This window comes from Parasteatoda tepidariorum, chromosome 4 (assembly GCF_982258835.1).
Source record: "Parasteatoda tepidariorum strain Cologne lab strain chromosome 4, Ptep-v5.0, whole genome shotgun sequence".
Taxonomy (NCBI): Eukaryota; Metazoa; Arthropoda; class Arachnida; order Araneae; family Theridiidae; genus Parasteatoda; species Parasteatoda tepidariorum.
This window is the reverse complement of record NC_141758.1, coordinates 37,779,825-37,807,217: the sequence shown is the minus strand read 5'-3', so window position 1 is coordinate 37,807,217 and position 27,393 is coordinate 37,779,825. Positions and strand designations below refer to the sequence as shown.

The 27,393-nt window shown below is 29.3% G+C and overlaps 1 protein-coding gene across 1 annotated transcript in view; it reads right to left on the bottom strand.

Moving 5' to 3' along the window:
• LOC107448293 (no mechanoreceptor potential C) overlaps nucleotides 1–27,393 on the bottom strand; it is a 128,711-nt gene that overhangs the window by 88,340 nt on the left and 12,978 nt on the right. Inside the window, exon 2 of the mRNA XM_071182179.1 lies at nucleotides 1,649–1,750. Within this exon, the coding sequence (XP_071038280.1) occupies nucleotides 1,649–1,750 (102 nt within the window). The remainder of the gene's footprint in view (nucleotides 1–1,648; nucleotides 1,751–27,393) is intronic.

The following is a 27,393-nucleotide window of genomic DNA, read 5'->3' as shown; positions in this document are numbered from 1 at the left end:
CCAATAGCTTTGAAATTTAATATTTTAAATATTTTATCGATGTCTCTCTATTAATATTTATTTTGTAGTTATTTTTTATGACTGAAATCTTAACTGATAACAGTTTCTTTTCATAGAAATGTCAACTAATTTTTTAAAGGTCAGTTTTAAGTTAAAAAGCAAGAATATTATGTTTTATATAAATTATTTATGCATTTTTAATTTAAAAAAGTACAGTTTAGTTTAAACAGAAAATAAAAGTCTAAATTGGGATTTATGATCAATTTAATGATTTCAATGTAATCAATCAATTTTTTTAATGATTAATTTCGAGATTCTATGCTTTACTATAAAATTATTTACGAGCTAATTCTTCAAAAATTATTTGTAACTTTTGAACTATGCTAAGAATTCTACACATATTATTTTTAGTATTATTAAAGCTCCTGAATATAGTTAATATGCGACATAATTATTATATATATAATATAATATGCAATGTAATTACAATATGCAATATAATTATTTTTGCAATAGTTTACTTATCACATTGCGGCTCATATTTTCAAAATTATTATATATCGTCTTTATGCTATACATAATATAAAATTCTCTTATATTATTGATAAATCATATCACTCTGAATCCTACAGATTTTTTTTCAATGTATTTTTTATTATTATGAGAATAAATAATTAAAATGTTGTTATTATTTGTATTCTCTTAATTTAAATTTTATTTTCTGGATCCAACGGAAGGAATATTTTTTTAAATATTCAATAAGCACAACAATCTGCAGATATTTATAAAATTTGTTTCTATTTGAAATCGAAATTTTTGATAAAATGACTTGTAATAAAATCACATTAAAATTCGGTAACTATGTTTTTTTTTAGCGAACAGAAATTAAGAACTACTTCAAAAGGAAGTTATGCCCGAGAATTCGAGAACTACGGGAACCTGCAATTGATGAGCAAATTTTGTTAGCAAGGAACATTTTATTTTTGTGTGTTATAATTGTCTCCAAAGAAACAAAACATTAATAAAAAGTAGTATGAACTTTCACCGTTTGCAATAAAACAACCATGTAGACTGTAATATAATCATTCAGATACAAAGTATCAGAGAGCTCACCATTATAATGTCTTATAAAATTTTATCACAAAATGAATGGTAAAAAGCTTCAATTAATTAAGCTATAAATATTCGACATCTAATTCTCATAAGTGTAATAATTCCAATATATAATAACGTTTTTTCAAGTTGAGTATGAATGAGTTTAATTAAATTAGTTTAATTGGTAATAAACTTATTTCTGATCTGAAGTCATCATCTTAGCGTTCTCACAGAAAGCGTGAGTCTTCCCGGATTAATTTAGGAAAATATTGGGTTGATAGTAATTTGTTCATCGAACTTTTTCCACAGTTTTGAAATTTTTTTGGAATATGGCTACCATGCAGTTCCCTCGAAAAGTCCTCCACGAAATCCAGTTTGTTCCAATACTTGGTCCAGGACCTTCCCTTGTCCTTTGAGTTAGGTTCAAAATTACAAAGTTACGAAATTGAACAATAATAACCGTAAACCCGAAAATGGGTCTGTCGTATATCACCGATTACAAAATATGAAATAAAACAGAACGAACAGATTATATAAGAGAGGAATTACTTACCTTCCCCTTTACATTAATATCCATTCCCAAATCCAGGAACCTCTCCGCCACCTGTACCCGATTATCCTTCACAGAATACATCAAAGGTGTGTATCCCATTTCCTGGAAAGAAAGAAAAAAACCTTGCAATTCATATTTTTTAATTTCTAAAAAAGTTAAAAGTAGTAGTAAAAGTATTTAATTGTTAGAATTTATTTTACGGAGACAAGATAGTTTTGCCTACCCCTACTATGAACACATAATATATAGATTTATCTATGGAGTTTACACACAGCGTCTTTTTAAGCTAAGGTGATAGTAACAGACAATAAAAAAATTCCGCTCAATGCAAAACCATCTACACAACTCCTCAATGCGACCTACTACTTATAAAATCATCACCTTTCTGCCTGTTTGTGACCAGTTGGATTAAATGAAAAAAGTGCAGAATACTCTTAAAAAATATTTAAAAGGTGCAAAAAAACGGGGGAATTACCTTCTTGGTCTGCTGTAGATATAATGTGTGTATATATATATATATATATATATATATATATATATATATATATATATATATATATATATATATATATATATATATATATATATATATATATATATATATATATATATATATATATATATATATATATATGTTAAACAATTATTGACTTCAGCTCATCATCCGCAAACAAATTGAAAAGTTGAAAAATCTAATGCGACAATAATCTCTAGGTTAAGATGTAAAATCAACGAAAACTCTAAAAAAATTCCGTGGACAAAATTATTAGAAGAAGTAACACATGAATATAATTACACCCCTCATTTTGTAACTCAATTTCCTCCTGCTTATTTAATGTATGGAAAATTACCTTGTGATTCTCTTGTAAATCAAAATATTTATCCCCCAGTTGATGAAGCAAGAAAAATAGCTGCTCAAAATACCCAAGAGTTTTTTAAGAAAACCAAAATTTGTTATGACACTCATTTTTTGGAACCTAATTTTAAAGTTAATGATTTAGTAATTTACGAAGAATTCCATTATCCTAACACAAGGAAATTAAGTTCACCATATTCTGGTCCATACAAAATTTTAAAGAAATTATCTGAGGTGTCATTTGAAATTGATAAACCTAATTTTCTCACTAAGAAAGAATCAGAAATAGTACATGTAAACAAATTAAGTAAATTTTATCCAAGTCAACAGTTTCAATTGTATGTAAAAAATTCACAATAGCTTTTCAATGCTGGTATTTTCATATGTTTTTCATTTTTATTTTCTGCCCCTATTTTTGGAGTCCCGTTATTTTTTTTTTAATGCATCTATGTCTGAATTTTTTATTACATGATGTTTGAGAGTTACTTCGGAAAATTTAGATAAATTTCCTAAATTTTATTTTGCAAATGAAATATATAGAAATGGTTTTTTGAACCGTGGGACTCCTCACATAGAATGTTTCTTTACTGATGTTTTCTCCTCAATTAAGGATCAAGCATGAGTAAACAAACTTAAAACCCTATTTTTTTTCCCGTCTAGTTAGGAATATTTTACCCAACTTAGACTATCAATTGTTATCAATGGATAACGCTTATATTTTTATTATTTTGGAATAAAGCATATCATTTTCAACAAAGATTTATTATGCACTTTGTATGTAAATTTTTATGCTATCGAAGAATTTAATTATTATGTGGAAAAGTAAACATTTTAAACTAGATTGCTTATATTATTTGTATTACTTGTATTATTTTATTTGTATTGATTTCTTCAAGTGTATGTCATATGTTGTGAATAATTCTACACAATATTTGTGAAAATACATAATTACTAATGAGAAAGTAAGAAAAACTATGTAAATGATAAGTGAATTTAAATGACTTTATGAATAATAATTGTTTCGAAAATGAAACAATGATGATTAAGAACATAAAACTTTTTTTTTCTTCTGAAATGGATGAATAACTTAATAAATTTAGGCCCGAACAATGGATCCAGTTTATTTCAAGAAAAGAACTTTTCACAAGTTGTGAAATTGTGGTTTGATTTATTTTTATTTTAGATATGTCATGGTATTTTTGTTTTAGATATTCTAGAGTTGTTTTGATATTTTTTATTCTTTTCAACAGGAAAAGGAAAAATGTACATAATCATTATTAATTATTATAAAGATATTAATTATTGTTATTCAAAGTTATGCAGAAATATTTAGTTACTTTTATATAAATGTTATTGTTGTAATACTTTACTTATAAATGTATAATATTGGACAATATACCAGAAATAATAAATTTTAATTTGAGGTCGCGTGAAGGGGGAAGTTCTGACCAATAGGCTAGCATATTGATCAGACCTTTCTTCAGAGGGGGGAATATTATGTAATGTTAAAACAATTATATATTAAATATAATCCTTAAATAGAGCATTTATCCAACGCGCAAACGTTTAATATATATATATATATATATATATATATATATATATATATATATATATATATATATATATATATATATATATATATATATATATATATATATATATATATATATATATATACACTACCGGTCAAAAGTTTGCGAAAATTTTGAAATCTACAAAGAAAAGGTCTAAATTCAAATGTTCACAGAACTGCGAAAAATCATTCAAATTGCATGAAAATTTGATATGTTCTAAACTGAACCCTCTACTGTTAGTTACATATGATCAAATTGCAATACTTTGTTTTTGGCGAACTGAATCTAGCTTTTTATCATAGGTTGTTTTTATGGTGAAAAAATTTTTTAAGTTTGAACACTTGCCAAATTCGCAAAAAAAAATTTTTGTACTTTTTGAAAATAGAAAATAGTTATTCGAACTGTTCTATGCAAGCCCTCAAAATTTCAAATCGATTTGAGTTTTTTTGACAAAGTTATAGAATTTTGAAAAATATGTGCACTTTTCTCGATTTTTGAGCATTCCACATATGCAGTCTTTTAGTCTATATATCTTCTACCAAAGAACATTTTAATTTTAATGTTTTCTATATTTTCAAATAATTAATATTTATTATAAAAAAAATATTCTTATTCATTATTGTAATTATTGTTATTACAAAGAGTTTATTATGAATATAATTAAAACAGTATCTCATAGATGTTCCTGTATATGATTGTACACAATGCGCTGGTTCATTGAATACTACAAGTTTAACAAACAATACTTTACTTAACAATTGTAAATAATCAGACCAAAATCATTGCACTATTGCAATGGTAGCCACGACTGACTCAAACAAGAGTTCAAGAGCAACTGACTAGTTCGAAGCAATTACAACAGATGGCGTTTTGCTTAAGACCGAACAGTCATATTTCATCGAAAATTTGTTTGAAGAATGTACTATAAAATTTCATTGACTAATTTTTTTACTTTTAAATTATTTCATTTGAAGCATTATTATAAAAATGTCTCCTAGAAAAGAAATATCTACGGAAAAACGTGCAGCTATAGTATCTTTAAGAAAAGCAGGTCATACTAAGACAAAATCGCAGCATTAGAAAACGTTTCATTATCATGCGTTCATTCTACAATTAAAAGGTTCAATGAAACAGGACTCTACGTTGATCGAACACGTTCCGGAAGGCCAAAGATTACATCAAATCGAGATGATCGAAAAATTATTGTTACAAGTTTGAAAAATAGATTCGATACGCCTGCACACCTGAAGTGTAAATTATTCCCAGGTTCAGAAAAAGTTTCAACTTCAACAATAAAACGGCGTTTGCGTGAAGCTGGCTTATTCGGACGTGTCGCAGCAAAGAAACCTCTTCTTAGACCCAAAAATAAAATATTACGATTAGAATGGGCTCGCAAACATCAGCATTGGTCAATCGTAGATTGGAAAAGTGTACTATGGACTGATGAATCAAAATTTGACATTTTTGGGACCAAACGTCGCATGTTTGTAAGGCGTCGTGAAGGAGAACGAATGCAACCAAATTGCATTCGACCAACGGTTAAACACGGAGGGGGTTGCATAATGGTTTGGGGATGTTTTGGAAACGATACTGTAGGAGATTTAATTAAAATAGATGGAATAATGGACCAAAAAAAGTACCATTCTATTTTGCAACGTCATGCTATTCCTTCGGGTGAAAAAGTTGTCGGTCCAAATTTTGTATTTCAGCAAGACAATGATCCCAAACACACGTCAAAATTATGCAAAAATTATTTAAAAAAAAAAGAAAGCGAAGGCCGATTGAAAATTATGACGTGGCCAGCTCAGAGTCCTGATTGTAACCCGATTGAACTTTTATGGGATCATTTGGATCGACAAATTCGATGCTTTGATATTTCGAATCAAAATCAGTTATGGGACATTTTACAACAGGAATGGAACTCTGTATCACTTGAAGTGATTAATGGTTTGTTAGAACGAATGCCACGCATATGTAAGGCTATAATAAAAGCAAAAGGTGGATGGTTCGAGGAATCTAAGATTTAAATGTTAATTTATTGAATTACAAAATACGAATAAGAATATGTTAAGTATTTGACCTGTTGTAAATAAAATAGTTTAGTAAAAATGCAAATTCTTTATACTATTGTTATTATTTTTTTAGAATTATTTATGTAATTATTGTTATAACTTTTTATTTTAATTTAATGTAAAGTAAAAATATCACAACAAAACTAATACATATAAGCAATAAATGTAAACAATAAATATAAACGTTAATAAACGTTAATAATTACAGTAATGAATAAGAATATTTTTTATAACAAATATTAATTATTTGAAAATATAGAAAACATTAAAATTAAAATGTTCTTTGGTAGAAGATGTATAGACCAAAAGACTGCATATGTGAAATGCTCAAAAATCGAGAAAAGTGCACATATTTTTCAAAATTCTATAACTTTGTCAAAAAAACTCAAATCGATTTGAAATTTTGAGGGCTTGCATAGAACAGTTCGAATAACTATTTTCTATTTTCAGAAAGTACAAAAAATTTTTTTTGCGAATTTGGCAAGTGTTCAAACTTAACAAATTTTTTCACCATAAAAACAACCTATGATAAAAAGCTAGATTCAGTTCGCCAAAAACAAAGTATTGCAATTTGATCATATGTAACTAACAGTAGAGGGTTCAGTTTAGAACATATCAAATTTTCATGCAATTTGAATGATTTTTCGCAGTTCTGTGAACATTTGAATTTAGACCTTTTCTTTGTAGATTTCAAAATTTTCGCAAACTTTTGACCGGTAGTGTATATATATATATATATATATATATATATATATATATATATATATATATATATATATATATATATATATATATATATATATATATATATATATATATATATATATATATATATATATATATATATATATATATATATATATATATATATATATATATATATATATATATATATATATATATATATATATATATATCAAGTAAAACAAAATCTCACGAAAATTGCATCACAACTTTCCGAGATCTTTGGAATGGAAATTAACATTGTCCCACACAGAATTGGCTCCAAAAATATTGATCGGTCATGTTGCATATTCTTCTCTATAAAAAACTTGTTGTTGTTTCGTATAACACTTAAACATGCCAAGCTCACCAGTCATTGACCTTTTGCAAGTGAGGAAGATGCACCTTTCGTTTGACTGAAGAGCATCGCAAGGGTGACGAGCATCGCTCTTAACTAAAAACCCACTTAAAGATGGCAGCAATACTCATTCGTGGGTCCACGTCCTCAATTTAGACAGGAATCTGAAGGGGAGGGAAATTTTCCCCCTCCGGACCGGAGTCCTATACTCTAACCACTGGACAGCTACGGCCATATAAAAACTTCTGTACAAGTGGAGACAAAAAAAAAAGAATATTTTTTAACATTTATTTCTCTTTTCTACGTTCCACACAGAGATTATCGTAAAAAAAAATGGTTTATGCTTTGTTGGAAATTAAGAAAAGAATATTTTTCGTATGAACAGAGTCAGTTCATAGCAAAATGAACAGCGCCAAGATGATGCATCTTATTTAAAAGACTAACGAAGTACTATTTTTATTCTATGTAGAAAAAAAAATTCATCAAATAAATGAAATTAGATTTTCGTTACTTAATTTTGAACAAAACAAAAGCTTGTACTGTACGGTCGTGAATCATATCTTAAAAGGTAAAGGCCTCTATGAATTAAATATAAATTTATAAACAAATTGCTAAAAAAGGAAAATAAAATGGAAAGAATTATTGCATTATACTTATCGGTAAAAACCAATGTGATAAGTTCGCCAGCATGTAGGGACAACGCCAAATTCGGGTTTACACAGGAAATATGCAACTGATAATGCACATAGGTCTTTCAAATACAAGAATATCGCAATTACTATACAAATGCATATGGAATAAAATTACATCTCGATCAGTATAATATAGCATATCAAAAACATAATACTATTGCGAATATTATGCATTAATGATAGGTATTGAATACTGTATTATTGTGAGTACCGAAAAGTTTTATTTCCATAACGAAATGTATTGACTAATATAAAAATAATTTTAAATAGTTCAATTGGAAAAATACCGTGAGACGTTGTTAAGTATCGATATTTTTGATAATAAATCGTAATATTAAATCTCATTCTACTTATCGATTATACGGACCCATATTTGTGTTGGCGACAACTTGGAAAAATAGTCGCCAACACATGGTGCCTATAACTGATAAGAATCTAATTATTTATTCATAAAATTAAATATTGAAAAAGAACTAATTTTTAACATTTATAACTATAAGGAAGAATTGAATGTAAAAATTCAACATACCATTGAACGCTCAATACCAATTCCAAATTTTTTTCGTATTTATTTCTCTTTGTCCTTTTTAGCAGAGAACAACAAAAAAATGTCACATTCTATAAGGTTGATTAACGTGTAAAATATTTTAATTTATTCTTATTTATTTTAGTTTCAAAATTTAGAACAAGCATTAAAATTTTTTTTCCTTTTCGAACTCTTAGAGCAACCTCTCGGATGCACAGCCCATTTTAGGTTGAAGCATTTTATGCTGCATTCAAACATAATGACTTAAAACCTAAAAAAAATGACGAAATGATGCCTAGTGAAAAGCAATTTTAAACTAAACGGAACAAATACAAGTTGCAAAAAGAAATGACCAGGCAATATTTAATAAAAATAAGATGAAAAAACTCTAAGAAATAATCAATCTTTCTACTTGTATGCTTGAAAGAAACAGGTGTGAGAATAAAAAAAAACATCATTATTTTCAGAATTTTTTCTTATGCAACTAAACAATAATATAAACAAAATCTCATTTCGTGATTCGGCGATAAAAGTTTCGTCTGTTCTATTCAGATGCCTTTAAACATCGACGTCACATAACTGTTTCACCTCTTGTGCGATATCCGTACTAGAGGACAGAATGTTCTCTCTTTTAATTAATTATCCATTCTCTTTCACTTTAATCATCCATTTTTTGTCGATACTTTTTACATTAAGTCAAGCAGGAACGAAAAACAATAGGTAAATAATCTTCTTTTTTAAAAAAAATATCGTGAATAAAATATTTAGAATTGCAATAACTTTCTTACAAATTAGAATTCCGAAGAAAACAACTGGCATTAAATTCTTAAATGAAAATGGCTTTTGCATCACTTTAAATTTCAACTTTTAAGCTGTATAACAAATGACTGTAGATTATCCCCAATGTTATTTTTTACCTACGATTTCAGTAGTTGATAATTCTCAAACTATTAATCGAATATTAATTTTGTTTCATTCCATTGTACTTTTTGTACGTTTTCCTACAGACCTTCGTAATTTCAAGCTTCTAAGGAAAAACAGAATATAATAAAAAGAAAAAAATTCACAAAAAAGTATTTAAAATTGCAACATGTTTCAAACAAATTGGAATTTCGAAAAAAATCATGTTAAGTCTATAAGCAAAATGGACTCAAAAACGGCATGTTAAATTTCAGCTTTGTAGTTACTGTGATTTGTAGATTGGCCCACACGTTATTTTTTACTACAATTTCAGCATTTAATAATTTTTAAGCTAACTATAGAATGTTATGTTTTTCTTAATTCCATCGTTCCATACATTCTTCTACAGAAGTTCCTAATTCCAAGTCTTAAAGATTTTGCGAAACAAACAAAATGTAATATAAAAGTTAACATTCAAAAGTGAATATAGTGAAAGGCGGGTTATGGGTTGGAACAATTTTTCCCAAGCAAACCGTGAGAGATTTTTGTAATTTTATTCTACATCTAGAACAAATACGGACTAACTTCACTCGAACAGTCTTCTATGAAGGTGAGTTTTTCAAGAGTTGATTCAAGAGTTCTCAAGTCTTTTGGGTTAGATTCTAGAATTCAAGGATACAGAATCGAACATTGGTAGCTGCAAACCCTTAAGGAATTGACTGTTTAAAGCGTGTTATAATATTAATACTAATTATACTAAGTAAATGGTATTTTTCGAGTTTGTGGAATAGATATTTCATTTAATATTATGGAGGGTGCATTAGTTTCTAAAGAAAATATTTCTTTTTATTTAAAAAAAACAAAAGTGAAATTAAATTCATTTGTATTTTACATTGATTAATGTAAATCATAGCTATGCGTAAGTTTTATATTCAGAAACAATATACTCAAATTAGTAATACAAAAATAGAAAAATTAACAATTAATGAATTGAAACGTGAACCATTCTAAACGCAATACGAAAATTAGCAATGCAAAAGAAAGAAAATTAACAATTAATAAATTGAAACGCAAATTATTCTAAATGCAATACTAAAATTAGCATAGTAAAGAAAGAAGAATGAACACTTAATAAACTGAAACGCGAACCATTCCAAATACATAGATGCAGTTTATACGTGTAAGTATGCAATTAATATTTTTTAATAATTATGATTAATGAATAAATAATTAAAAATAAAGAAATATTATTATTTACAGATAACAATTTCAGTTATTATTTTCATTTACAAACTTTTATTGGTTTGTCATTTATTCAAGGAACTTATTTTTTCGAATAAATTATTTATTTTATTTCCTAAATAAATTTACCCAATATGTTCTTGATTATTAAAATAAAATAAAATTATCCATGGAATCTGTAATTTAAAGTTTAATCTAATTCTCATTGTTAATAAAACTCCAGTGCTGTAAATAATGGATGCCTATGTATTGGTTCTATGTTCCTGTGTTTCAATTTAAAAAATAATCAATAATAGATAAAGGAAATTGAAATCATGCTGCATTATGCTCAGGAAACCAGAAAATGTATTCTCAAAAAGTTTTGAAATTAGTTACAAAGTTTGTCAAAAGATGGCACTTTTGTCCTTGAAAACTAGGAAACAAACTAACATGAGCTTATTAATTTCCCCCAGATAGCGTCGTCGTTGCTGCAAATGGTAGTTATTTTGGAAATACTCTTTTAAAGCTTGACGTAGTCGAGAGTGTCATCTGTTGCTGAGTATTATTACTAATTTTAGGACTTCTAGGAAAAACAAATCTTTTATTTCCTGAGCAGACACTTCTCTTTCTTCCCCCAAATTTATTTTTTAATTGTTCGATCATTTTTGGTATAGTCTTTTCAAAAATTCAGGTTGCTATGTGCCATGTTTGCAAACTTTGGGTAAATGCGGTGGTAATAAAAATAATGTCCCCGTGCTTCCTATATTTCATGAAAACTGTATTTTTATTCCCGAAAAACAGATTCGTTTGTTTTAAGTTTTTCGTATTCAATAGTGTCATCTGTTGACAAACTCCGTAACTAATCCTGAAACTTAATAAGAATCAAACATCTGATTTCCTAAACAGAGAGCAGGGTACACATACTGATTTTGATAATTTATTTTTCAAATGCTCGGTTATTTACAGTACAACTGGTTCAAGGGTTCGTTATTATCCTATACATTGTTCGCCAACTTTGTGCATATCCCATCCCATGGTAACATAAAAGATGTCCCTGTGCCCTCTATATTCCATGAAAACTATCTTTTTATTCAAGTGAAACAGATTCGTTTGTTTTAAAATAAATTCGAATGGTATTACGACACCACACCCTATATACATGTTTGTTTGCATATTTCTTTTTTGAAAGAAACAGATAAAAGCAGCTCAACTCGCCTCGCCCAACTCTTCATTTAACTAATGGTTAACTAAAAGCCCGTTGTACCTTCCCAGGGGAAAGTCGCTTCTTTCGGAACGAAAAACTAAAAGAACTGAAAATATTTCATTGATTACAGCTGCCATGATTTTCACATTTTTCAGTTTTCGAGTAAGGAAAAATGTAATGTCAAGGGTTGAGAGTTATTTTAAGAAATAATAGATAGCTGTTGGGAAAGTATCGGAATTTTATGTTAAGATAGTTCATATACTTCCTTTCGTTAAGTACTAATCTAAAACAGTAAAAAAAAGTGAAATTGGGATTGTTAAAGCTAGTAAAACAGCTTCCGTTATTTGAGCAATAAAGAAGTTCGAGTTTTCCTCGTAATTTTTTGTAATTGCACTCCACATTTGTGCTTCAGATTGATGCATGGCTGTTACGTAAGGGGGTGATCAGAAAATAAATTCCATTTGATTAATTAATCATAAAGTGATTTGTAGTTAGTTGATCGTAGAGTAGTTAGGCTTAAAACAAGTAATGGATTTATGTTATCGCTTCTCAATCTTTACACTGCATATGTGAATAACTAAATTGCTAAAATATCCTTTAGATTGCTTTAAAAAGTTTTTCGTGCAAAAATGCACAGAGCGAGAAAAAATATGGAAATTTTAATATTTTTGGAATTTTTTTTCATTGCTTGTCTATATTGTTCTTACTAAATTACTTATTTCTTTAAATAAAATCTCATTTTAGGCTAACTACCCAGAACGTATCATCGAATTTTGTCCGAAATATTTGTTTGACGCTGCCACAAAATTGTAATATTTTGAGCCTAACCCTTAGAGCAGATGGAACATGAAACACAGGTGTTCCTTTAATATATACTTACCAGATAAATAACGCTATAAGTTAGTGTTCAGTGCTCCAAGAAGAAAATAGTTTTAATAATGGTTTTTGAAAATGGTTTTGAAAAGAAATAGTAATTTTCCGTTTTTTTTTTAAGGGAACCAATCATGCCATTTTTTGCATATGTTACAACGTTTTCAAAATTTGCAGTAAAAATCCTTATATAATTCTCCAAGCCTTATTTTTTAAAATATAATTGATTATATCAGTATAGATTTTTACACTTTCTACAGAACATTGTAAGCAGAAACAAATATCCAAACACACGTGCAGTGTGCAAGAAAAAAAAACCAGGCCGCTCTGAATAACTTTTGATCTAATGATCGGATCTTCACGTTCTAGGACTCATTCTGAATGGTTTGAGAAGGCGACCTCAAATATGCTAATTAATTAGTACAGACGATATTTCAAGTTTCGAAATCAGGCACAAAAACGTACTTTCTCTGAATAAACATACCTTTTTTTTAACGGATTCAGATTTCTGACCCCCAAGATATAGGGGGTAGCCATAATCTAGGAAATATAGTTCCCACAGTTTGGTTAGGAGATCGATTCAAAGTTTGAACCCCTTAATGTTAATTTTACTTCTTGTACATTTCGCCAAATCTCAATAGTATAAAAATTGAAATTTCATTAAATATTTATTATATATTTTTTTATTTTATTTTATTTTTATTTTATTTTTTTATTTTATTTTTTTATTTTATAGTTCCCACAGTTTGGTTAGGAGATCGATTCAAAGTTTGAACCCCTTAATGTTAATTTTACTTCTTGTATATTTCGCCAAATCTCAATAGTATAAAAATTAAAATTTCATTAAATATTTATTATATATTTTTTTATTTTATTTAAAACTAGACGAAAAAATTCTGAATTGTAAAGTATGCAATTTTTTACGTAATTCTAAAGTATGTAATTTAACATGTGAAAATACAAAAATCTAGCTAAGTCGGTAGAATAGTTCCTAACAAATTGAATTTTAAACATTCGAATTTTTAAAAATTTCATTTAGCCTATTTCGCGCAATTAATTGCATTTTGTTTTGTACATACCTTAAAACGACGTAAAAAATTGTATACCTTACTATTAAAATTTTTTTGACTATTATTAAATAAAATAATAACTATTTACTAAAATTAATTTTTTTCATGGATTTATCTAACGAATTTTATAATCTCATGTAAAAAAATTTCTATTTGCTTGAAAAAAATCTCGAGTTATTGCAAAATACGCAAAAAGTAAATTTAACATTAAGAGGGCCAAATTTTGGATTGCTCTCTTAACCAAACTATGGGGACCATACTTTTATAGATTACGGTTACCCTTTATATTTTGGGGGTCAGATATCTGAATCAGTTGTAAAAAAGGTATGTTTATACAGGGAAAGTAAATTTTTGTATCTCACTTCGAAACTTAAAATACCGCCCGAAATAATTAATTAGCATATTTAAGATTATCCTGCAAACCATTAAAATTGAGTTCCTAAACGCGAAGATCCGATCATTTGATCAAAAGTTATTCAGAGCGTTCCATTTTTTTTTTCTTGCGCACTATATGGGTATTTGGATATTTGTTTCCACGTACAGTATTCCGCAGAAAGCGCAAAAGTGTACGCCGATATAGTCAGAAATTATATTTTTTAAGAATAACGGTTACAGATTTATATAAGGATTTTTCTTAGTGCAAATTGTGAAAACGTTGTAACATATGCAAGAAATGGCTTGCTTTGTTCCTTTTGAAAAAACAGAAAATTTAGAACTTTTCCTTTATTTTTCGTCGGACAGTAGGCCTATTTTCAATTTGTAAGGGTCATAGAAACAAATGCTGAGATTCTGTCACCTCATTAAAAATTACTTTTTAGACGTAACGGGGAAAAAAATTTTGTTAGAACGCTATGAGGACATTAAGTTTTTTATCTGCTCATAAGAATTGCCGTGAATCAATTACTGACAACTGTGACCTAAAAATTCGAATCTTAGCTATCGTTAAATCTGCAACGAAAGTCATGGAGCAGAGAAAGACACAGAGAGGGATTGATTTTCAGTTTAGTGCCTGTTAAGAGAGAACTGGTACATACTTTAAAACAAAACTTAGTACTTTTTTTACTGCTTTAGTACTAAATTTATGTTCATTTTGTAATTCCGACTTCCTTTTCAGTGATCCTGAGTTTAAAATTCCGCGCATTTTTTTGAGTTGGGAAAAAAAACAGGCACATTCATGTAATGTATTCCTTTTTTATTTAGTATTTAAATAGTTGTTAATGTAAAATGTATACAAAATTTCAACATCCAAAATGAAAGAAGTAGGAAAAAAAAGTCTCTCAAAAAACGTATCAGGAAAGAGCGCCATTGGAAGGAAGCATCGGGAAAAAAGTCTCTTTAAGATCACAGTGCACATTTTTAAAAAAAAAAGGTATTATTTATATTATGACTATCTCTCTATATATATTTCTCTTACACGGTGACAAAAAAAGCCTCATTACAACTCCCCGAATTGCAACGCTAGAAAATCGACCAATGATTGCTGCAAAAAATGTCACATGCCAAATCTAGCTAAGGTGGCTCAACATATAGCGCTTTTAAAAACGGAAACGGAAATAACAATTCAGCTGTGGCAATCTCATACTATTCAGCTAGGCAGAAGTGAGTAGTCTTTGTCGATAGATTTCTATTTTAGTATTTTGTCGAAAGCGCTTTTTTTTCACGAATTTATATATTACGAATTTATTGGACGATTTTTGATTTATATCACGAATTTATTTGTCTTATTATTGTTATTAGTTATTCATTGAAAAATGAGTCTCAGTCGTGCTGTTACGCTTTAAGATTTTATACTATAGCACATTTCTAATAGGTTTAATGAATTACATGTAATTTATTTGAATTCAAATTTATTTTAATAACTTAGTATTTGCTTAAAAAGATGTATTTTAAAAAAAAAAAAAAGTTGTTATATGGATTTGAATGATTGTTTTTCAATTCTTAGAGTTTTGTGCATTTGCAATGTGTCTAAGTTAGTTGCGAGCGAAACGAGCTTGGTTTGCGAAGCAAACCTTATAAGATTGCGTAGCAATTTTCGGGGGCTGGCGAGCGTTAGCGAGCAGGGGGCGCAGCCCACTAGTTTTTTAAAATGTTAACTGCTAGGCAATAATTACTTTGAAAGTTACGGAAAATAAGTTTACATTACACATTTTATAATATTGTATGCTACATTAAACGTTACGCATTTATGCGATTTAACTAAAATGTTTAACTAAATTCCAATAGTTAAGCTTAAGGTGTGCGATTCGAAAAACAAACAAGCTTTTTTAAACAAGATATTATTTTTCTAAATTTTATTAAAAACACTTCATACTACTAATACTTAAAAATTTTTATTCTTATTTTAAACTAAATACCGTGACTCGATTGTAAATTAAATTTCTATATGTGCCGATATATACAATAAAAAAATATAAAGTAAAAAGTTTTTTTTTAAAATTCAATCTTTTTATAATAATTGTTATTTCTTTTTTTTAAAAAAATCAAATAACATTCGACGAAATATTCGATTACATTAAGTATATGGGCTTGACGGATTGATTCAAATTGGTAGTTAAATTCACAAAATTTTTTGAAGCTAATCAGGGGTCTGTTTAGAAAAAATTTGGGTCCGTTAACGGACCCTTCACAAAATATATTTTCATAAAAATGGACCCTTCACAAAATAATTTATCTTTTAATCGGACCCTTCACAAATTTGTTTATCTTCATTATTGTTTTGTTAATCGAATAAACCCTTCCCGGGGGGGGGGGAAGAAAGACAGTTCGAGACAAACTAAGTTTCCCTAAGTTTAAATTCCAAATGTAGTATTCTAAGAAAATATTTCTACTTTTATAAACTTCGTGTGCGCATTCTTATTAATATTAAATCATATTTTTTTTGTAAATAAATAATCGATCAATTTATATTTATTCATAAAATTAATTAATAGAATATTATGTAAATTAAAATTAATTTCTGCCAATTTTTTATATAAAATATTATAAATTTAAGAATTGTTTAAGTTTACTTAATACGTAACTCAATAAAAGTAATACATAACCAAGTTGTGTTATTTAAAATATGTCAATTGAAATTATTAAAAATGTGAGTGATTTTGTTTCCATTATTCGTCCGAAATTATTATTCTGTGTAGAGCAGTATAGGCTAAATACCAAATATTTGTATGTTGCATCTATAATTTAGTTGCAGCGATTGTTGAGCAGAATCTTGCATCTATTTACAATTTAAAAACTCCTTGCAAAGGTTTTTGGCAATTTTTGCAATAACAGGATCCTATTTGCACAAATTCACAAACGCAGGACCCTGGTAGAAAGAATGTAACTTAACGCTTATTTTATACTCACAAATTATGAATAGTTTTTTCACAATTTTACAAAAACTTTCACAAAATGTCTGGACAGACCCCTGCTAATACATCACATTACTACTCTGTGTCAACTTTGCATTGAGAAACTTGAGAAACTTTGCTTTGAGAAACTTTTAATTGCGGTTTTTTTTCCTCGGAATTTTACCTGTGCTTTTATTTTTTTTCTTCCGTAATTCATATCCGTAAAACCAATTATTCCGTAATTACTGTCGATAAAACCATTAATTCAGTCACAAATAAAAAAAAAATTTGTTCCTTTGTAGAGTTTAAAAACCTTGCAGCCGCTTTATCAAATCATTATATTCACCTGTTGTAATACTGAAAAACTTGTGGCTCCTTTAAGTTAAAATATTTTGTTAAGAATGTACCAGAACACGAAAATGGGAGATGGCCTCTTCCTCCAAGGTCAAAGTGAGGTCTCCACCCAAATGTCCTCGGCACGACGACATCCGATCTTCCATCCCAAAATACCCCCATTTTGTTTTCCATCGATTTAAGGCTTTGTTACCCTTTTTGGCTTGACAATTATTCAAATGAAAGAAAAAATGATAATGAACGCTACTAAAGTTACTGGATGTGATTATTGCCAGAAATGATTGCTAGGCGTGATTTTATCCGAAGATTGGTTTTTATTATTACAAACTACAACTTATTCAAGCTTTATTAGATTTTAATCAAAACTATTCGTTAGACACATATTGCAGTGGTGTGATTTGGTATTCTAGCGAAAATTATCGTATGGAGCGAAAATTATCTCTAATTTTGGAGGTATTGAAAATAGTATAACCCATTAGGGTGGGTTTCATTAACTCGTCGAAACGTTTTTTTTTTTTCGAAGGCACCCCCAAAAAAGGTGCCATTTAATATAAACTAATATTTGGAAAGTTTCAGCTCTGTAAAATAAAATTTAGACCCCATCCCCGGTAATCAAAGTTCAAAGGGAAAAAAACGTGATTTTTCTCAAACACGCGCACAATTTTACCACTTTTATATCAAATTGCCTTCGTGTATGTCTGTTCGGGGGGAATTTTGTAATCGATTTTAAACTAACTTCCCGACTAGCTACAAACTTCAAATTTAGCACACAGTTCAGAATTGGATGACAATGCATGAAAATAAAGAGAAAAAAGACAAAGTAACATAAAATTAAAATTAAAGAAAAATTAATATTTATCGTGATTGTCTTTTGTCGTCGATTCTATTATTTCAAATTAGTGTCACATGTCAGTTGAAAAGTTATGTGTACAGTGAGTGAAAAAATTGAGATTTTGAAAGTGAGTACAAAAAAAAATTCTAAATAAAAATAATATTTTTAAAAACCACGTTTTTGTAGTGGAGGATAATAATTAAAAAAAATTTGAAAAACGAAAAACGTGGGGAGCATGAAATACATAACAGTACATATACACTTACATAGACACATTTTCTTACTCATACACATGCACAACCACATACACATCCACATATACATCCACATACACATGCAATTACACAAACATATTCCGCATTCACATCCACATTCAGATGCAATTACAGATATACATACACATATTCTCATGAGCACACATACTGTTACTGTTATGTATTTCATGCGCCCCACGTTTTTCGTTTTCCAAATTTTTGTTTTTTAATTATTATTCTCCACTACAAAAACGTGGTTTTTAAAAATATTATTTTGATTTTGATTTTTTTTTGCTATAAAATCCGAACGGGTGATTTCAGAAACACAAATCTGGACGTAGATAACATTGAGGAGCAAAATTTTTTGTAGCATTCATACAAATATTTGATTTTGCCTAATTCGGATGAAGGGATTTCAAATCTGAAATTAGTTATAATTTACATGGAATTATCTTTGGGAAAACGAATTTTATAATTGTGTGCAAAAGCTTTTTAATTAGCTTAAAAAGCTCTCGCGATATAGAATATACAAAAAGTAATATTATAATTCAGAGGTCCAAACTTTGGACCGTTATCCTCACCAAACTATTGGGACCATATTTCCCAGATTTCGGCTAACCCCTATTTTTGTAGGTCAGAAATCCGTATTTAATGTTTATTCAGAGAAAATACGTTTTTGCGTCTGATTTCGTAACTTAAAATATAGTCTGCACTAATTAATTAGCATATTTGAGGTCACAACCCTCGAAACATTTAGATTGCGAAAACAAAGATGCGATCATTAGATCAAAAGTTATTCAGGGTGGTCCGATTTTTATTTTCTTACTGTGACTGTGAAAGTTTAAAAGCGTAATGTATTACAGGGTTTGGCGTAAATGTTGTGACAACTTCAAGGGGAGTTACGGCACACCTATAAGATTAAAATTGCATAGAAAACAATGCCTAGAAATGTCATCGTACGCGTCTTCGGGTATTTTCTTAAAATGGCCTATTTAATTTCTTAATATGATCTATACAGTTAAGTTCATAAAAAAACAGCTCATTTAGAGAAGAGCCCTAAGCGGCGTAAGACGACATTTCCGGTTCCTATGCAATTTTAATCTTAATAAAGTGCAATAACTCCCATGGAAATATGTCGATACATGTACGTGACCCCATGTTATGTATGATGTTTTCAAACTTGTACAGTGCGCAAAAAAAAAACAAACCCTTTGAATGACTTTTGATCTAATGATCGGTTTTAACATATTAGAACTCAATCTTAATGGCTCAAATTGGTGACATAAAGTGTGCTAATTAGTTAGAGTAAACGATATTTTAAGTTACGAAATCGGACACGAAAACGTACTTTCTCTGAATAAGCATACATTATTTTCGATGGATTATGATTTTAGATCCCTGAAATATACTAGTACTGCACATAGGTGATGGAATCACGCCTTTACTTATGTCGCCTGTTCGCTTCGTTCACCGACCCCGCTATTACTTTTTAACCATTTTGGTTTCTTGATGATAAGCATATTGTCACATTTAAAGTATTATGTATTATTCTATTTTTAATTAATCATCAATAAAATTCTTATTAAAATCAAATTTTATGAATTAATTAACGACATGAATCAATTAACAGGAAATTATTTACACTTATTTTATAATTAGTCCAGTAGTTATAGGAAAAAAGTTATTTTTTCTGAAAAATTCAAACTTAATGTATATATATATATATATTTTTTTTTTAACAAAAAGTTTTGTTATGTTATTATTAAATGATTCTTGAAAACTCGCCTAATCTCCTATGTACCATTACTCTTTTCCAGAGGACAGTGGGGGTGATATGAGGGAAAGAATAAAATTTCTTCCCGACAGGCAAGTTAAACATTCTTCCCTATGTAGTTTTTCTATTTAAATTTAATTAGACAAATCCCGAAACGATCAGATTAATAGTTTTGAAATTATTAAGGTTTTGCGTACGAAATATTCTAATTTGTACTTGCATATATTTGGGCATCTGATATTGATATCTAAGTGAGTGAGACATTATTTCCAGTATATTTTTTTCACGCGGAATTGAAGGAGAGAAATCCCGAAACGATCATACTAATAGTTTCGAAATTGTTAAGGTTTTGCGTAATAAAATATCTGATATGTATTTGTATATATATTTACTCATCTAATATTGTTATTCTAGCGAGTGAGTCGATATTTCCCGTTCCTTTTTCTCAACTTGAATTAAATGAGACCTCGAGTTTGTCAAATATATTTGATATCAATTCACTTTATAGGCCGGGATAGTCTGATTGGTAGGGAGTTGGACTCGTGTTCGGGGGAACGGGAGTTCGATTCCAGCCGACCGAAGAATCCTGCGTATTAAATGGTGACTGCTGGCGGGGTCACTAAGTCCTGAAAATTCTCATCACAAATTAATGCCTCAGGGGGTACTGAATTAGAGATTGATCGTTCTTTGGTTCATGTAAAAATTACAATCTGTGAATGAATGAATCGATGTATGAATGGGTCCGCCTTGTAAAACGTGCTGTGACGTGGGTGGTTCGAGTCGTATTCTTAACCATAGAGGGCGCCACCAGAAAAACAAGAAACTTACCTTCGGCTTAAATTCGCCTGTTGTACCAAACAGGCCTGGCGGCATGGCAAGTAGGCAATAGAAACAACAACAACATTCATTTATATATCAAATCGCACGAGTCTATCCAAATATATTAAACTATATATTTGCTTCTGAAATCATTTTGTTAACTTTTTGAACCAAATTGTTTGCAAAATAACAACTTATATAAAGTGGGCTTTTTTAAAAAAAAAAAAGATTTCACTTTTTTTCACTACCTGAAGGGTAAAAATGACAACAGCAACAGCAATTTTCCAATCACTGCAAAATTGTTAGACTGTAAAACTTTTACTTTGAATTAAAAAGCAAAAAATCTCTCAGTTTTTTGACAGCAAAGAACTAAAATTTTTTGCGAGTAGAATCATGCGACTACCAGAAAGATAGCAAAAAGGTATTGAACCAGAACGGACAATATATGATTCGATATAATATTTAGTCACTAATGGGAAAATCACCTTTCATTTCCATAAAAAAAAATTAAATTACTTTGTAAACATCCCCCCAATAGTTAATCACTTTTAGTTATTTCCTTACTTTCATCAAAAGCATTGCGACAATAATTGAAATGAGACTTCAAACTAAAGTACTGTTAGAACACTAGATACGTCTCTAAGCACAATCATTATTCCACGATTCGTAAGATCACTTGTATAATAATTTTGGATTTAATTACTTGAAGTGCGAAAATTAATTTTCAGGCAAAGTAAATAAAAGAAAAGGGTGTTAGTGCTCGAATGTGAGGCCTCGAATTTTGATACCAAATAGAATTTCTGCCAAGAAACAAGCGATGTCCGTGTCATTACTCTTGAAAGCTTTGGCAAAGAAATATTTTACTTCTGAACAATACGCAAGCAAGATTAAATAAAGGCAGTGTTTCTCCCAAGAGTGTAATTGGTAGTACTTGTGTCATCAAAACACCGCCAAACATGGTCTCTTTGCCCACGTTTTATGCTAATGAATCTTAAAGGTTATACGCTTTTAATCTTTCAAAGTAACACCAAATGAAACATTGGCCCTAATGCATAACTCTTCGTGAAGGCCAATGTCGTAATTCCTTTTTAGCACCCCTAGTTTTTAGTATTGCGTTTAAGCAACCCATTCCATTGTCGGAAAATTGTGCAGAAAGATAATTATACCAAATTATTTTGATATATATGTTTGGTAAAACATGATGAATGAACCAGAATAATAATAAGAAAAGCGAGCCCTTCTAAATTTTGAATTTAACAATCTACATTATATTAGCACTCAATTGATGAAAATATTAACCCAATATTGTCACTCAATTGATGAAATTATTAACCCAATATTGCCACTTAATTGATGAAATTATTTACCCAATATTGTCACTCAATTGATGAAATTATTAACCCAATATTGTCACTTAATTGATGAAATTATTTACCCAATATTGCCACTTAATTGATGAAATTATTTACCCAATATTGTCCCTCAATTGATTAAATTATTAACCCAACATTGTCACTCAATTGATGAAATTATTAATCCAATATTGTCACTTAATTGATGAAATTATTTACCCAATATTGTCACTAAATTGATTAAATTATTAATCCAATATTGTCAATAAATTGCTGAAATTATTGGTGGCTGAGCGGTAGCGCTTCGCGCTGTCGTGCCACAGGTCCCTGGTTCGATCCTCGAGCCGGGCAAGGTTAACTCAGCCTTTCATCCCTTCAGTGGGTCGATAAATGAGTACCAAGCATGCTTGGGAACTAAACACTGGGGGTTCCGCGTTCGGCTGACCACCTGACCGGAGCATCTGCTTCTGCACCCCAGAGCCCAAGGTCAAGAAAACTGAGATGGGCACAGTAGGCCTTGGCCCTCATGGGCTGTCGCGCCGCTGAGTTTATATATATATATATATATATATATATATATATATATATATATATATATATATATATATATATATATATATATATATATATATATATATATATATATATATATATATATATATATATATATATATATATATATATATATAACGTTTTATTATAAGCATAACAGCTATGTTAAGCGCTATTCACATTCTTTAAATATTTGAAAAATTAAAAAGCAATTAAATAAATAAAGAAAAGAAAGAAGGAAAAAAACGGTGCCTGAAAACTGACAAGAAAATTTTTTGCAAGTACATCAGTAAATTTAGATCTTCTCGTTCTAAGACTCAATCTTAATGGTTTGAGGGGATGACCTCGAATAAGCTCATTAATTAGTGCAGACGATATTTCAAGCTATGGAATCGGACAAAGATGTGTTTATTCAGCGAAAGTGCGTGTTTATATCTGATTTCATAACTTAAAATATCGTCTGCACTAATTAATCAGCATATTTGATGTCAGCCATTAAGATTGTGTCCTAGAGCGTGAGGATTCGATCATTAGATCAAAAGTTATTCAGGGTGGTCCATTTTTTTAGCACTGTACAGTTGTATAATGTCCTTCATATAAAGAATCTAAAAAGCAGTGGCGACAATTTTTGTAAAGTGTTTACCATTTTTATTCTATAAAGTCAAAAATTCCTAACTTTTTTTATTAAAGGAACGGATAATTTTTTAATTCAATAACAAATAATTATTATATTAATGATTAGATATAGCACATAATAATTCATATCTTTGAAAATAAGGATTTTAAGTAGTATTTTTCATATTTTATGTAGATCAGCAATAAAAGGGATGTGATTTAAGCACTTTATCTAGCTAACTTCTCTCTTGTACATGCAGAACTGGCGAAAATATATTTAAAAATCAATTTGGATCGCTATATTTTTCTTGACAATAATATGAATAACTTAAGTTTCTTAAGAAATAAACTTCTGATTTAAAAATATGCGTTTAATTAAATCAAAAAGAAAGATTAAATCAGTTGTTTTGGGGAAAATAAAACCTATGCTTACAATGATACCTTGATTTCAGAATGTCCCAAGGGTTTTCAACTAGACACTACAAAATTCCAAGTAAATTAAAAAGAATTCTGAGACAAGCAGTTTTTTTAAAGTTTTGAGAAGGTACTTAAGAAAATTATGACTAGGTAACATTTGAAATGTATAAGGACTTTACCTCGCATTTTAGAGAAAAAAAATTGGGTTTTATGCAAAACGTTCAAAATTTATTGTCACCAAAGGTACCTTTCAACATATTAAATTCAATTCTTTGATATTAATAGTATTAATTAGGCGTAATTAAAAGTATGCAATTGTTCACCTGAAGTAACAAGCTAACTCGAGTTCACACTTTTCTTTCAATGCTGCAGTTCAAGACAATAAGCATCGTTTTGAAATGTTGAAGCAAAAAACTAGGGAAATAAAGTTGGTAGCGTAAATAAATTTATTTACCCTTATTGTTTTCAATTCTTTGATGAAAGAAAAATTAACTGTAAGCTACAGTTTTTTAATTGTTATTTACCTTTTATTAAAATACGGACCTACATTAACAGTTTGTACTTCATAGAACTAAACAGCATGTGAGACCTTTGAACTTCTAGAAATACACCAAAATATGTCTAAATGTAGTAAATTTAAACTTTTTAATGAAATTGAAAACTTCAAAATCATTAATTTTATTTTAAATATATTTTACAGCCATTTTCAAAACTATTTACTTTTATTTTTTATTGAAGGTAAAGCGAAGTTATGTATAAAAAAAAAATAGAACACCCTGAGTGAGAGACGAGGATACGAGGGATGCAGGATAAAAAGTTGTACTAAAGCATAAAATATCATTAAGGATTGCGACCCCGCGACCAATACATATGGAGTTAAATTATTGTGTCACGTGATAAAGGCAAAAAATTGTGATTCTGATTGAACTGTGATGTCTCAGAAATAGAGCACTTGCCTCCAATGAGGTGGTCCAGGTTCCAATATAATCGATATAAATTTTGCTCTCGGCTCGCACTGACTACAGTGCACAAGAAAAACATCCCCAACGATAGACGGATCATGAGTTAGAATCCGCTTGCTGTCGGGTCAGCCATCGGAGATTTTTGCAGTTTTCCTCTCCATGTAACGTAAATGCGGCTTAGCTCCCTCAAAAGAGCCTTCACGAAGGTTAGTTTCAATATAATCAACTAATACTCCCCTTGCAGCAGGTCCACAGGTGCGGTGTACACAATAATTCTGATAAATTGTCGCTACAAGGCAGGGATAGCCTGATCAGTGGGGTGCCGGGTCCATGTCAAAGAGTTCGTGGGTTCTGTCTCCGCCGGTCGAAGACTCCCCGTGTAGTAAATGGTGACTGATGCACGTTAAATCTGTCGAGTCTCAAAGTCCTCCCTGTTCCCACAACAAATCAATACCTCTGGGGGTACTGATCCAGGAGTTTCCTTGTCTTCTGGATTGGTTCAAAATTGCAAGGCTACAGAGTTGAACATTAGTAGTCGTAAACTCAAAAATTGGGTCGGCTGTTCAACGGCGGTCATAAAATAAAGTAAAATATAGTTAGTTTATTTCAATACTTGATCCTGGATTTCCCTTGTCTTCTGGGTTACATCAAAATTACAAGGCTTCGAAGATGAATATTGATAGTTGTAAGCTCAAAATTGGGTCCACTGTTCAATAAAATAATATAGCAGTAAAATAAATTATTCCACAATGCATTAATATTACTAAATCTGAACCACAGAACACGGAAATTTACTTGACGAATACATTTCAACTTGCTCAAAAATTAATTAAGTAATGACGTAGGTACTAATGAAGCACTTTACTTATGATTTTACAATCGAACTCGATTTTGTTCCACGCACACGAAAACCTGCCTCAATTTTAGTGCTTTAAATCTAGTTTGTGTGATTACAGATTTGGTCATTCTAAAATTAAAAATCTTTATTCATGCGTATATATTTTAGTTCCTTTTTTATTATTTAATGTTTCCTTTAACTATGCTCTATACAGTCTATGGCATATTTTTTTATAAAAACTGTCATTTAAGAAATATATATTTATTGGCTCAAAGGTGCTCTAGTCTTGTTCAAAAGTATTTCACCGGGGGCATCCTTATAAGAAAATTTCTAAGTGTTTAAGAGCTTTATAATTTTTTTTTTTTTACTTATGCAGAAAATTCCCAATTGAAGGTTTATCAGTTAAGTAAAAGTAAAAGCATTTGCAATGCAGTATTTAATTTACATTAATAAATTTTGAATAATAAAAATAGGAATTTTCCAAAAATTCGTCCAAAGGTTCGCCTTACCCCTGTATATTACAAATCATTTTGTGTGAAAGTTTCAGCTATCCGTAAAAATATTTTCAGGGAAATTTATTTTTCTAGTCAAATCGAATTATATGCTGATTGCTGTTTAATGTACTGTCTAATCTTGATATTTCAAGCTTATATAGAGGGAATAAAAAATTTGAAATATCGAAAAATCAAGTTAACCAAAATCAGTAGTAGAAAAAAAAAATTTCCACTCGTTTTTTGAAGCGAAGTCTATTTTTCATCAAAACAAGCAATTAGTAAAAAAGATAAGTACTTGTGTAAAATTGGAAAGTTGGCACATTTCCGCCAAATTAACACGAAATCGTTTCATATTGTAACTAGCTCATATTTGATGGAAAGCAAAAAAACAAAAAGTTAATTTTAAAAAATATTGAAATAATTGTTCTAGAATGATTTAGATTAAAAAATTGAGGAACAGTTTATTTGAAAAACTAATGACCACTAAAGTACTTTAACTTATATTTAAAAATTATATTAGTTTAAAACTTATTCAAAAAAATTCTTTTAATGAAAAACCTTACAAAAACAACCAAGTATTAGGTTACAGTTTTCCATTGTCTGAGAATAATCGCGTTATTTATTGTTATTTTTTGGTTTTTAATAATGATCAACGTAATTATAGACAAGTAGGGTAAACCAACCAGTGAAGGAACACTACCCAGGGAAGGAGCATTTCATAAATATTGATTAAAAAAAAGAATTTGAAAGTTTTTCTTTCGATTGATTGGTAACAATAGCTTACTGCCAAACAATAGGAAGTCATCTAGCAATGTTTTGGATTACCTGGTCACATAGACTTCTATGGAAAAAATTTTAAATTTGTTATTATCTCTGCAACACCTTGTTTCTTTGAAAAAATTATAAGGTGAGTGTTTGTATTTATATGTTTGAAAGGGAATTAATTGCATGTAATAGCTTTATTTTTCTCACTGTGAAAATAAGAATTCAAAATATAGTTATTGAAGTTACGTTTTATTTTTTTAAGCATCATAGCATAATCAAGTGCTGAGATAAGGGAGTGTTTATTCACTGGATCACCAAA